General features: G+C 40.0%; 1 protein-coding gene across 1 annotated transcript; it reads left to right on the forward strand.

The window, feature by feature from the left end:
• Nucleotides 1-221: 221 nt before the first annotated feature.
• ttc21b (tetratricopeptide repeat domain 21B) lies at nucleotides 222-11,676 on the forward strand. Its single transcript, XM_085765665.1, has 29 exons — nucleotides 222-656; nucleotides 979-1,108; nucleotides 1,199-1,309; nucleotides 1,399-1,565; nucleotides 1,666-1,788; nucleotides 2,040-2,197; nucleotides 2,778-2,862; nucleotides 2,999-3,097; nucleotides 3,184-3,376; nucleotides 3,466-3,563; nucleotides 3,922-4,122; nucleotides 4,314-4,443; nucleotides 4,549-4,706; nucleotides 5,150-5,374; nucleotides 5,505-5,743; nucleotides 6,169-6,241; nucleotides 7,703-7,813; nucleotides 7,895-8,033; nucleotides 8,360-8,466; nucleotides 8,691-8,879; nucleotides 9,101-9,211; nucleotides 9,306-9,387; nucleotides 9,484-9,634; nucleotides 9,725-9,886; nucleotides 9,986-10,181; nucleotides 10,541-10,765; nucleotides 10,910-11,030; nucleotides 11,125-11,192; nucleotides 11,273-11,676. Exons 1-29 carry the CDS (start codon nucleotides 633-635, stop codon nucleotides 11,348-11,350), a joined length of 3,954 nt encoding a protein of 1,317 aa, XP_085621791.1. The 5' UTR covers nucleotides 222-632; the 3' UTR covers nucleotides 11,351-11,676.
• The last annotated feature ends 1,080 nt before the right edge of the window (nucleotides 11,677-12,756 follow it).

Consider the following 12,756-nt stretch of genomic DNA (forward strand, 5'->3'; position numbering starts at 1 on the left):
AGTCTACTTATTTGTTTTGCATATTTTTCTCGTGTAGATATTTAAGCCAAATTGTTCTATTATTATGCTATCATAGTTATTATAAGCAGCAGTAGTAGATATAGTGGTAGTAAAAGTAGTGCCAAGTAAGCAGCAGTATTACATTTTTAAAAGGGGTAAGTGCGCCCCCTAGAGGTAAGAAGACGCTTGTTCAACTCAAATTTAAAGATGGCGTTTCTCACAACAAATTTTTCCCTGAGTTCGGTATTTCTGGGTCGTTACCAGCCTGATAGACCAAAAACCCTTCACCAATTGTCGCCCAATAAACAGTGTGATAACGCGCATATAAATATTTGGAGTCATTATAAACTATGGTTTGGTTTTACTGCTTGCAGCAATACTGGCGTTGACAACTCAAACGAAAGGTCTGTGGGAGGGTGCTGCCTACCAGGAAAAACTCAGGGTTTAGTACCCACCTAAGCCGTAGCTGTTACTAAGTTACCGGGCAACGCTAAAGGAGTTGTCGCAAGATGGCGAAAACACAACGAAAAAAACAGCAATAACACTGTTTTAACGAGAAAGTTCAATCCAGGCAGTGTACATCGGTAGTTATTCTCAGGTGTCTTGTTAAAGGTCGAAGCGACTCAGCCAGGATGGAGGACGAAGAGACAGCGTTGGTAGGTACACGTATTTAATGATACCCTGTTTGCGTCAGCCGTAGCAAATAATACAGTAACTTAATGCAACAGTTTTGTTTGTCGAGACTGTTGCAACATGATACAGAGAAATAGTAAATCGAAAGAGCCGTCCGTAACACCTTTCAAAACGTCCAACTGTGCTATTGTGCGATAAATCGTGCTAAAAACAGCCATTGTCGAGGGACGTGATGAACCAGCTAACATGCTAAACACCGGTTCCCCAACCCTCTGGAAGTAACGTTGGTTTACAAACCGTCTTTAAATTATCGGAGACTCACTGCCTTCTTGATGTTTTCCACAGGCTTTGATTAGGTACTATTGCTATGAGAAGTATTTCAACCACGCTGTAAACGCTGCAACAGCTGCGCAGAGGAAATTCAGCAACGACCCTGTCTACAGTTTTTTCCATGCATATGGTAAACTGATGCAAGGTAAGCTCGAAAGAATCAAATACAGTAAAAGCACACGAGTAAGGCTTTGTGGCTTTGCTACTGTCATAATGCATCGCTATTTGACTACAGGTCAAACCCAGGAGGCATCAGTAGAGCTCGACACAATAAGAGATGATAGAGATGTGTCTCTCTGCACGTTGATGGCGCTTGTCTATGCTGAGAAAAAAAAGACAAACCCAGGTAATGAAATATACAGTAATCACCTTATTCAGATCACAGCTGAGATACTGGATACAAGTGTTGATCTTTTTCATTGTATATTTTCACAGACAGAGAAGTCATACAGGAACTTGATGCTAAGGTCAAAGACGATCGTAAAAGTGCATCTCCCACGAGTCTTTACCACGCTGGGATGTTTCTCTGGCTGTTGGGGAGAAATGACAAGGCAAGGGAGTACACGGACAGAATGATTAAACTCTCCAATGGCTCTAGAGAGGTGAGATATTTATATGTTGAAGAGATGCATCACTGGTATTTAATGCTTGGCATTAAAGTGTGTGAAATCTGAAAAACTTGCATTGATTTCTCTTGTCCAGGGGACCGTCCTGAAAGCCTGGATAGATGTGACATCTGGTAAAGACGCACAGGCCAGGAAGGCTGGAAAATACTTTGATGAGGGACTGAAAGAGAAAGCAGATGTTTTTGCCTTGATGGGGAAGGTGAGTTGGGAAACACAAATTCAGATTGAATAGTCCTCCTTAACCATAGCTGATAATGTTACAATATCGTCATTTCTCCGCTACATCTTATAGTATTTATCTTGTCTGTAATTGACTTAGTCCTCGATTTAATGTGTCATTTACCGTCACAGTGGCTGGTGTGTCAGAGAGAGAGAGGCAGAGTGTGTAATAGACCTATGATTGTGGTTATTGTGTATGATAGAGCCTAAGTGATGTTTGTTTTGTCCTAGGCACAATACTACGAATATCGACAGAACTACTCTGGTGCATTGGAAATGGTTAACCAGGTCATTGTTAGTTTCCCTGGGTTCTTGCCTGCTCTCATCAAGAAGATGAAACTGTTGCTCAACCTTCAAGACTGGGAGCAAACCATAGATGCAGCACAAAGGTAACTGTTGAGATGTTTAGGAGGTTTATGTAAAATCATACGTAGAGGTCACTGTTATCTCTTTTGCATATCTGAAATCTCTCCATTCATAGAGGCTTAAGAAGTGGAAACAACATCTCTAGTGAGATCGGAAAGAGCAAAAAACATTTGTAATCACCACCAGGCACGTCAGAAAAAGCACAGTCTGTCTTTACAAACCGCTCCACATTCAAGTGCAAATGAAACACTAGCGTGATGCCTCAAACCACTGCATACTGACTAAGCCATTGTTTTTGTTCACCCCTCTGGTCCTTAGTTGTGTCAGACTTCACAAAAAAGGCCTTTGAGGCAAAAGTGCAAAAGTCTAACACAATCCCAAGGAGTTGTAGTGTCAGGTTTGCTGAGGGGTCCAAGCAGTCTACAGTATACTGAACTTTATTTGGCAGCCTCACTATTCCTATTAGTTTTAATTTTATTTGAGTGGAAGCTCATCACAGTGCTGCAGCAGTATCAGATTTTCTATTACTATCAATCAAGGAAATCCATGCGTATTAAGTGGAGGAGATGCATTATATTCACACCATCTTGTGTCATGTTTCAGGCTTTTACAGAAGGATAAAAATAACCTGGAGGCTCTGCGGATGTTAGCACTACATTCTTTATGTAGAGATGGAGATATTACTGAGGTAAAGTTAAACCCTTTTCACATAGAGATGTAACTTAGCAGAAACCAAAATAAAACAGTAAATACTGACATTTATAATTAAGCTGTGGAAAAGTGGTGATCAATTTACAGACACTGTGTCATATGTCTCTTGCCAGTCAGTAAAGCAGCTTTCAAACCTCATCGGCAACTTGGAGACCCTGGAACCACACAATCCTGAGCTTTTCTACAGAATGTCTCTGGCCTTCACTCGTGTTGTAAGACAATTTTTACTATTCTCTCTAAGATACCCTTGACTTGCATGGGATTCATTTGTCTTGTTGACATTTTTGCCTCCTTTAAGTGTGGACGAAATGAAAGAGTGATCGAGCAGACGTTCAGGATGTTGGAAAAAGCCTTTTCTGTGGCATCAGGGGAGTCAGATTTAGCCACAGAGATGGGCTACCAGATGGTCCTTCAAGGCCGAATCAAAGAGGCCATGAAGTGGTACAAGACTGCCATGACTTTGGATGAAACCAGTGTTTCTGCTTTGACTGGTAACATGTTGCAATGAGTAATCAGTTGTCTACATAACACTCAGGGTCTGTATATTTTATTCTAATGTTTTCTATTTTCTGTCAACCAGGCATTATCCGTTGCCAGCTGATAGAGGGACACATTGATGAGGCAGAACAACAACTGGAATTTCTCACAGAGATTCAACAATCTATTGGAAAATCAGGGGTAATAACTGTTATAAGTGCTGACAGATGAGAACATGAAATGTCTTTTTACTCTATCAAGAAAAGACAGGCTTGATATGGATTATAATAATTTATTTACTTAAAGCAATATGTTATGTACTAAACAAGAACATCTGGGAGGAGAAGCAGCAGCTGGCCCAGTAGTTCTTCAGTATTTAATCCTCAGTAATTCTTCCTCTGAGACTTTTTGTTTATGCTTGTGTCTTTGATCTATCTTGTATACCTTGTCAAGTTTTCCCTCCTGCAGTCTCCCTCTACCACTTTTATTTTATACAAAAACATTTTTCTTTTCTCCTTCTACTAGTTAATTCCTGTTTTTTCCCCCTTCACTCTATTAGGAGCTACTGTACCTCCGTGCTGTTCTGGCAGTGAAAAAGCGCTGGCCTCAGGAACAAGTGACCAACCTGCTGAATGACGCAGTGGACACACACTTCTCCACACTACAGGGTCTTCCTCTGGGAGTGGATTACTTTGAGAAACTCAACCCTGACTTCCTTTTGGAGATCGTCAAAGAGTATCTTGCACTGTGTCCTGCTAAGGTATTACAGGGAGACTCATCAATGATGGAATGCATTTATTTTTCAAGAATTTGACTCACCTGGTTAAATATTGGTTAAATAAAAATAAAATAAAAAAATCCACTTCGTTTCACACATTTGGGGGATAGGGTGATAGAGATATTAATACATGCTTGAGAATCTTTCCAATAACAAATACTTTGATGTCTAAGCCTCCACCACAGGGCCAGGCTCCTGCTCCGCAACTCCAGCACTGTGCAACATTGTTGGATACTGTTGTCAAGATTGTGCCAGGTCTCCTCCAAGGTGTCTTCCTGTTAGCCAAAGTCAGATATCAGTCGGGTGAGCAAGATATCAAATACCCTGTAATATAGTACTAGTCTTTTTTTCTTTCTTTGTTTTCCATTTGCTTCTAACTTAAACTGCAATGCTTCTGTGTTCATTCAGGCGACACTGAAGCTGCTCAGAGCAGTCTGCATCATTGCTTGGAACATTGTCCCTCTCATGCAGATGCTCATCTGCTAATGGCACAGATACATCTGCTCCAGGGTAACTTCACTTTGTCTTCCCAGTCTCTTGAACTCTGCCTCAGCCACAACTTTGAGGTAAGATCACCATCAAGATGATAGTATTAGTGGCTACTACATTTTTATGAGCCAGTGTGCATAGAAGCCTCTACTTGACCCACAGCAGCTTGTCCTCAGTTACGTATTTGAAGAAAAGAGCTGAATCCAGCCAATAAGCTTTGTCACCACAGATAGGAACTTTAGTGACATCCTAAACAGTGACAAGGTATCAGTATCAATACCATGCACTGTTAAATAGTCAGGTTGGACACATTAAAAGCAGCAGTTGTTTCAGCATAAGTCAAGTTAAAATAGAATCAACATCAGTGTTGTTAGTGACAGCTCAGCAGAGTTAGACTGATCATAATGTTTTATGTTGTAAGTGTTATTCCCTGTTTGATAGATTTATGCCCATGTTCTTGATATAATTTAAATGCACAGATTGCATGTCCAAATGGATCATGATCTCTTTCCCATTTCAGATTCGAGAACATCCCATGTACCACCTGATCAAGGCTCAGACTAAGAAGAAAATGGGTGAACTGACTGAGGCTATTCAGACATTACAAATGGCCATGAGTCTTCCTGGTGTCCGCAGAGCTGGATCCTCGTCTAAGTCCAAGACCAGGAAGATTGAGCTGAGTCCCTCTGTCTGTGTCTCTGTCTTCTTGGAGTTAGCTGAAGCTCTGTGGCTGAACGGTGAACAGGTAATAACTAAGTAGTGTGTTTTGACATCAGAAAGCCACCACACAATACTATCCTTTTGAGTTTTGAACGATGTGTGAACTTGAGGAAAAAACTGCAATACTAACTTATGATTACTATTTTATATTTCAGCATGAAGCAGCAAAGGTGATGCAAGACGCCATCAATGAGTTCTCGGGCACATCTGAGGAACTGCGTGTCACTATTGCCAATGCAGACCTGGCCCTGCTGCGTGGTGACACTGAGCTGGCACTGAGTATGTTAAGAAACATTACGCCTGAACAGCCCTACTACATCCAGGCCAAGGAGAAAATGGCAGACATATATTTGAACCACAGAAAAGAGAAACGTCTGTATGCAAGTTGCTACAGGTGAGCAGCAAATTTGGATCCAAATCTACAAAAAAAAAAAAAGAATCTAAAAGTGATCTTGATGTAAGATAGCAGCAGAACATATGAGCACATATACTCCATTTGAAACCTAATGTATTGTAAATGTTTATGTTAACTGTAATGGCTGAAAGTGAATTCAATACGTGACTCTTGGATATCCAGCCTGTACTAGCAAGGATTTACCACAAATTTAAAACTGTTTTAAGTGAAGCCATTCATGCAGGAAAGAATAACTGTGCAGTTTCCTCTAGTTGCCTCCAATCTTTTCTTGGTCTCTGATGCTACTTGTTTTGACAGCTGAGACGTAGTAAAGCATGACTGAACCTCAGACCAGCAGAGGCATACAGTATGTCTGCATAATGAAGTACACCATATGTGATGTGGTATCTTTGTCTTTTCTCCAGAGAAATGGTGGAGAAGCTGCCCAGCCCTCATACATATCTCTTACTAGGTGATGCCTACATGAACATTCAAGAAGTAAGTAGGAGATATGATTCCATCTATTTCATGTATCTATAACACCCTAGAATGGCTTTAAAGGTGTTACCTGCTTCATATAACTTGTTTATTGTAGTGGGGTTTTTTTTTCTTAAAACACTTAATTTGTAATTTTCCAATTAACATATAAAGTAGTGGATTGTGTAATCACATTTCATTTCATAGTCTATTATATCTTCGTATCATTAATAACTTTGTCAAAATAGCAAAACTCAAAGGCACAAATGAAAACCTGTGTTATATGCAGATGAGTTAATGCAAATGTTTAGATACCGCATATTGTCATCACTGCTTTTTCTGAGTTTCAGTTTACTTACACCTTCCTGCTCTTGCTATTCATGTAATGGAGTCTTGTACTGTTTTCCCATTTTGATGTGCAGTGATGGAGCTGTATTGAGGTCCAGAGTTTGGATGATAAGTGTTTTAAAAGGAACACAGGATGTTCCACTTCCAATTTTCACCCTGAAGTATAGAGTAGTACAATCAAACAGAGTAATTTTGGGAATGTATAAAAATTGTGACATTCATGGAATCTTCCACAAAGCTATGGCGGTTTATAGTGGACCAGGAAAAGGCAACATTTCTCTAAGCTGTCTAATTTACATGCTCTGCCTTGAAGCGTAACAGTTCGCATAATGTTAAGATAGCGAAGATAAAATAACACTACACATTAAATAAAACCAACAATTTCCCTCTGAGCATCCATGTTGTTAATTTGGCCTATTGTCAGTTTTCCTGGAAAACCTGGAAGATATACTGAATAATGTAGAGAGTAATGTTTTGCAAAAAGAAATTAGAGAGCAAACAGTTAAAGCCTACAGAAGCAAAAGGCCACAACAGGTATGTTTAGCGCTTGATTAATATTTAAAAAATCACTAACTGCATGGCAGCTCACAGGGGATCATTAACAGGTCACCCCCTGTAAATAGAATCTGAGCAAAATAACACAGTGCAGTAGACTGTGACGCATAATTTTATTATTAGGGAGGAAACAGGGTAACGGGTCCGCAAGTTAAAGGGAATAATCCTATACATCAAATAAGCAATCCAAAAGAATAATGGAAGATAAATAATGGTTGAAAATGTGAAGGGAAATAACATGCATACATACTGATAATTGTAGCATTGGTTACAGGTTAATCATTATCTCTAAGTCAAGAAGGTCTGGTCACCTGCATGATTTCTTTTTTTTTTGTGTAGCAACCAAAGCTGCCTCCTCCTAAGATCAGTCACATCAGAGCAGAATGTGATTTTGGATGAGATGTTGCCATAAAAGGCCAAATCGGAAATGGTGTCTTTATCTAAAAGTTCTTAAATGTATACATGCAACAAAGGTGTTTATCAAATGTCCACAACATTCTCTAAATGACTAAATGTACGTTTATAAAAAACCTCAAACTAACAGTTCATCTTGATACCACTTCTTGTGTTTATCCTCAGCCGGAGAAAGCCATTGAGGTTTACGAACACGCTCTCAAGAAAAACCCCAAAGATGGTGCTTTAGCAAGCAAGATTGGAAAAGCCCTGGTCAAGACTCACAACTACAGCAAGGTTTGTTTACACAGTTGTTTAAAGATAAACAAAATTCGCACAGAAACAAACCAATGTTGACAGAAAGCTGCTGTTGCATAGGCAATAAATTACTATGAAGCTGCCCTGAAAACTGAGCAACAGAACTTCTTACGCTATGACCTGGCTGAGTTGCTGATGAAGATGAAGCAGTATGAGCTCTGTGAGAGAGTCCTGCACGAAGCTCTGGCCCACGAACCAGGTACTTTAGATGCCGCCATGCTGACTCACACATACACACTGAACTCTTGACGTCAAATACGACAATAAAAAAGAACAAGATAATGTGGTCATGAGGGTAATTTGTGTGCAGATGGGATTGCCGTAAGTAAATAATGTAACTAACTGCATAAACAACTTGACACAAAGATATTAGCAAATGTTGTTTATGGGAATCCCAGTCTAATTTGAATTTGTAAACCAAATCTTTCTGCACTGTTAGAGAAAAAAGTGTTTACTGATTGTTTCTAATAATTTATTGTTCTGTTATGTTTCTAACTTCTAACATTTTTCTGTGGGCCTATCCAGTGAACCAGCTACCAGCACTCTCAGATGATTGCCGTTATCTTGTCCTCCTGGCAAAGATCCAAAATAAGGTTGACAAAAATGAGGAAGCTTTACTTTCCCTGCAAAGAGTAAGTTGTTCCCGTTTTCTGGCTCATCTTTTTACATTTTGTACCAAGGATTTAGCAAGATTATTTAATTCAAGCACTTTTACCAGTCTGCCCAAATATAACAGATGTAGAGTGACGGGGAAAATGCAAACATTTTCTTTTGGATTGCAGTAATCTTTATCATTTTTTGTAGAGATATAAAGATGATGGTGATTACTATAAGGTTGTGTATTTGTTGTTCCTAGGCCCGGGATGTGCAGGCCAAGGTGCTGAAGCGGGTGCAGTTGGAGCAGCCTGACGCCGTCCCCATGCAGAAGCAGCTTGCTGCAGAGATCTGTGCTGAGATCGCTAAACACTACACAAGTCAGAGGGGCTATGAGAGAGCGGTCAAATTCTACAAAGAAGCTCTTGTGTATTGTGAGACTGATCGCAAGGTCAGTGCAGCTGAATCAAAAACCTTCTGTGTAGTCACTGCAGCTGTGGTTAACAAGCTCTGGCATCTTTTAGCGTTGTGTCCCTGTGTTTTGAAAATTTTGTGATCTTGGTTGTTGATAGTTGGATTCATGCAAAGGGTCTGATTAATCTGCCCTACATTATTCCACAAATAATCTTGTCACATCAACTTCATTCAAATGAATGCGCTCTCTGTTTATAGGTGATGCTGGAGTTGGCTCGGCTGTACCTCACACTGGATGAGAGTGATGCCTGCCAGGAGCAATGCAGCGTCATTCTGAAGAATGACCAGTTCAATGAAGACGCAACGCTGGTTTGTTCTGTCCGTCTGCCACCACAATTGTGACCATAACCTTTTCTTTGGAAGAAATATATAGACCTAATTTCTTCCATATGTTTATTCTCAGATGACGGCTGACATTATGTTTAGGAAGCAGGACTATGACAAGGCAGTTTTCCACTTTCAACAACTCCTGGAGCGCAAACCAGGTGAATCACAGCAATGTTTATTTTCTTTCTTCCTTTTTTTTTTCTAAACACAAATTTTTGCTGAACATAATTTTGAGTTGATGATTGTTATTTCAGACAACTACCCAACTCTGTCACGTCTTATTGACTTGTTGAGGAGGGCTGGCAAGTTGGAAGAAGTCCCCAGATTTCTTGATATGGCAGAAAAGCATTCTCCCAGGACTAAATTTGACCCTGGCTTTAACTACTGCAAAGGACTTTATCTTTGGTAAGTCTGAAAGGGTGTTAACTTGAGATACTGAGGACATCTGTTTCAAATTTAGAGCATTATGTGATTAAACTTTTGCTTTCTCCTCAGGTATACGGGAGAACCAAATGATGCTCTGCGACACTTTAACAAAGCACGGAAAGACAATGATTGGGGTCAAAACGCTGTGTATAACATGATAGAAATCTACCTAAACCCCGACAATGAGACCATGGGAGGAGAAGTATTTGAGAATTTAGATGGTGAAATTGGGTGAGTAGAAATAGGAACTTATAAGTCCAGGAATGGACTCTATACAATGTAAGCTTCTGTTTTAAACCTACACTTACCTCTTCACCTGTCTCTCATAAGGAACTCCACAGAGAAGCAGGAGTCAGAGCAACTTGCTGTTTCAGCAGCTGAGAAGCTGCTAAAGGAGTTAAAGCCTCAGACGCCAGGCGGACATGTACATCTCCGCATCCTGGAGCACTACTGCTTTCTGTTAACTAAACAGAAGGCCAATGTAGATAAAGCCCTCAATGTTTTCACAGAGATCGCAAACAATGAGGTAAGTAAACTCCAGATGGTGCATATGATTTACATCACTCTCTCTTGTGTAAATATACCAACCCCAGGAGCCATGAATTATTTCAGACTCTCTTACAGTCAGTCATCTCATTGGGTAATAAACTGCACATTGCAATGTCTCTGTAGGTGAATTGAATAGATTATGTGGTTCTATTCTGTGAATTTCATTCGTTAAAAAAAGTTATGTCAATTTGATTTCGGTGTAAAGGAATGGCAGAGGGGTCAAAACTCTAGTAAGACTAGTAGTAAACAGAACTTTATTACAAACGGCAGAGGGACAATAGTGAGGGTTGTCACCATATTAATCCTGTCTAACTAGAATTCTTTGGTTGACTCCAGAAAGACCACGTCCCAGCACTGTTGGCCATGGCGACAGCTTATATGATGCTAAAACAAACTCCCCAAGCCAGGAACCAGCTCAAACGCATAGCTAAAATGAGCTGGAGCATTGTTGATGCCGATGAGTTTGAGAAGAGCTGGCTGCTCTTGGCAGACATCTACATCCATTCGGGGAAGAATGACATGGCCAGGGACCTTTTGGAGAGATGCCTCAATCATAACAAGGTCAGTACTGAAAATATTGTCACTGCCTAAATATGATGTGGTTTACGGCAATTTAATTTAAAAAAATCACTTTATGATATAATGCAGAGACCATGTTTTATTTTAAGTGCTTTGTGATAATAATTACATTCTTTTTTCACACAGTCATGCTCTAAAGCTCATGAATATTTGGGCTACATAATGGAAAAAGAGCAGGCGTTCTGTGATGCAGCAGTCAAATATGAATTGGCGTGGAAATATGGAAATCGAACCAACCCAACTATTGGTAAGTTGACCAAAATCACATGTCCAGTTGTATTTATAAGTCCAAATAGAAAAAAAGAGAATTTCTTACATGTGATGTTTGTTTGTTTTTTCAGGTTACAAGCTAGCTTTTAACTACTTGAAGGCAAAGAGGCATGTTGATGCAATAGATGTGTGTCATAAGGTGAGACACCTGTGGATGTTACAATTGAAGACTTTCAAAACCGTTTTTCTCCCACTAATCACGTTTGCTCTCGTCCACAGGTCCTGGCTGCTCATCCAAATTATCCAAGAACAAGAAAGGACATCCTGGACAAAGCTCGAGCTGCACTGAGATCATAGTGTTGTACCTGTGTGTGCATGAGACACACTGGTTATGTTAAAGTTACTGTGATGAAAATGAGTTGACTTTGATTGAATCCATTGTTATCGCTTGGCTGTTACTGTCCAATTTAAATAACTGTGTTTATTAAGCACAATGTAATTATTCTCTATAACTAGCTGGATTTAACAGTTCAGGGGGTTCAGGCACATGCAGGTTCTCTCCTCACCAAGAATTAGCAACTTTTGCAGAGAGACATTTTCTGAATGAATGAAAAGTCAAGCTTTATCAAAAATGAAATAATCTTCCCTTTTTTGAAAACTTATTTTAAATAAAATATTATTTTCATATTATATTTTCAATGTGTTATTTTCATATTATCCCCTTCAGTTGATATGAAAATAAATATTGAAATGTTCTATCTTGTGATGAGTATTAGGATGTAGATAATGAAGTTGACTTTTTTTTATTATTACTTATGAACTTATTTTTTAAATAAAGTGATTGATAAACGTGATGGTGAATCTTTGGACTGTTTTTTCCACCTTAATTGAAGCAATGAAGGTATTTGACATCATTAGTACCCACAGAGACAAACATTTCCAAGCGTGACTGGAAAAAAATGCAGGACACGGTGAACATTTTAATGGACACAATAAACTGGATGCCTGCCGTGGATAGGAAGTGCCGGGGAACACAGTCGCTACAGATGGACTCACTGTGCAAAGGCAAAGGCAGAAAGACTTCAAACTGGGCGTCAGAGTGGGCTCCCCGCGGCTGGGATCCGCGCTGTTCCTTCTCCAAGCATCCAACTCTCCACTAAGACCATCCGCTGCGAGAAAACCTGAGAAATTAAGAGGATCAGACAAACTACAGAGTCCGCTGGTGAGTGTCACATTTTACAACTTTAATTACCAACGAAAGCGCAGCCGTGGTTTAATAATGTAAGCACGCGCGCAAGCTCCATGCGCCAAAACAAGGACAGCACGTTTAACTTTCCTACTCCATAACACATGTTGGACGTGTTTTTATTAAAAAGCCATATGTGTAATTTGGGTGTTTTCTCAGAGAGTCTGATTGGATGCGGTTGGCTGTGTGTGGGGTATAGTGCGTTCCTCGGATATCAGTAACCCGGCAACTGTCCCAGTGAATGACCAGTTGAACGAATCCTATTAATGACACTACTATGGAGAGAGAGGAGCTCCGCTGAGAGGCTGCTCTGCTCCTCGGGTTAAAGTGACTGCTCCAGCCGGATCAGTGTTTGAGTTTGAAGTTATTTAGGCAAATATTAGTTAAAACTCTGCATCATTGTCAAGCCTGTTCATCTGGATCGTCTCTTCTGTCTGTCTCTCTCATTTGTATCCTAGTTATGGATTTTGACACGCTGGAGTCCTCTCTGCGCACGCGCGCAAGCACGTCTCCTCCT

The sequence above is a fragment of the Trachurus japonicus genome, chromosome 21 (assembly GCF_045865225.1).
Source record: "Trachurus japonicus isolate A0001 chromosome 21, Traja_1.0".
NCBI classification, from domain to species: Eukaryota; Metazoa; Chordata; class Actinopteri; order Carangiformes; family Carangidae; genus Trachurus; species Trachurus japonicus.

What these genes read in the sequence shown, in the direction of transcription:
- ttc21b (XM_085765665.1), top strand. Translation starts at nt 633, where the DNA reads ATGGAGGACGAAGAGACAGCGTTG. An exon ending in CAAAGTCAGATATCAGTCGG is followed by an intron (nt 4,444 to 4,548) that starts GTGAGCAAGATA and finishes GTGTTCATTCAG; the next exon opens with GCGACACTGAAGCTGCTCAG. An exon ending in TCAATGAAGACGCAACGCTG is followed by an intron (nt 9,212 to 9,305) that starts GTTTGTTCTGTC and finishes GTTTATTCTCAG; the next exon opens with ATGACGGCTGACATTATGTT.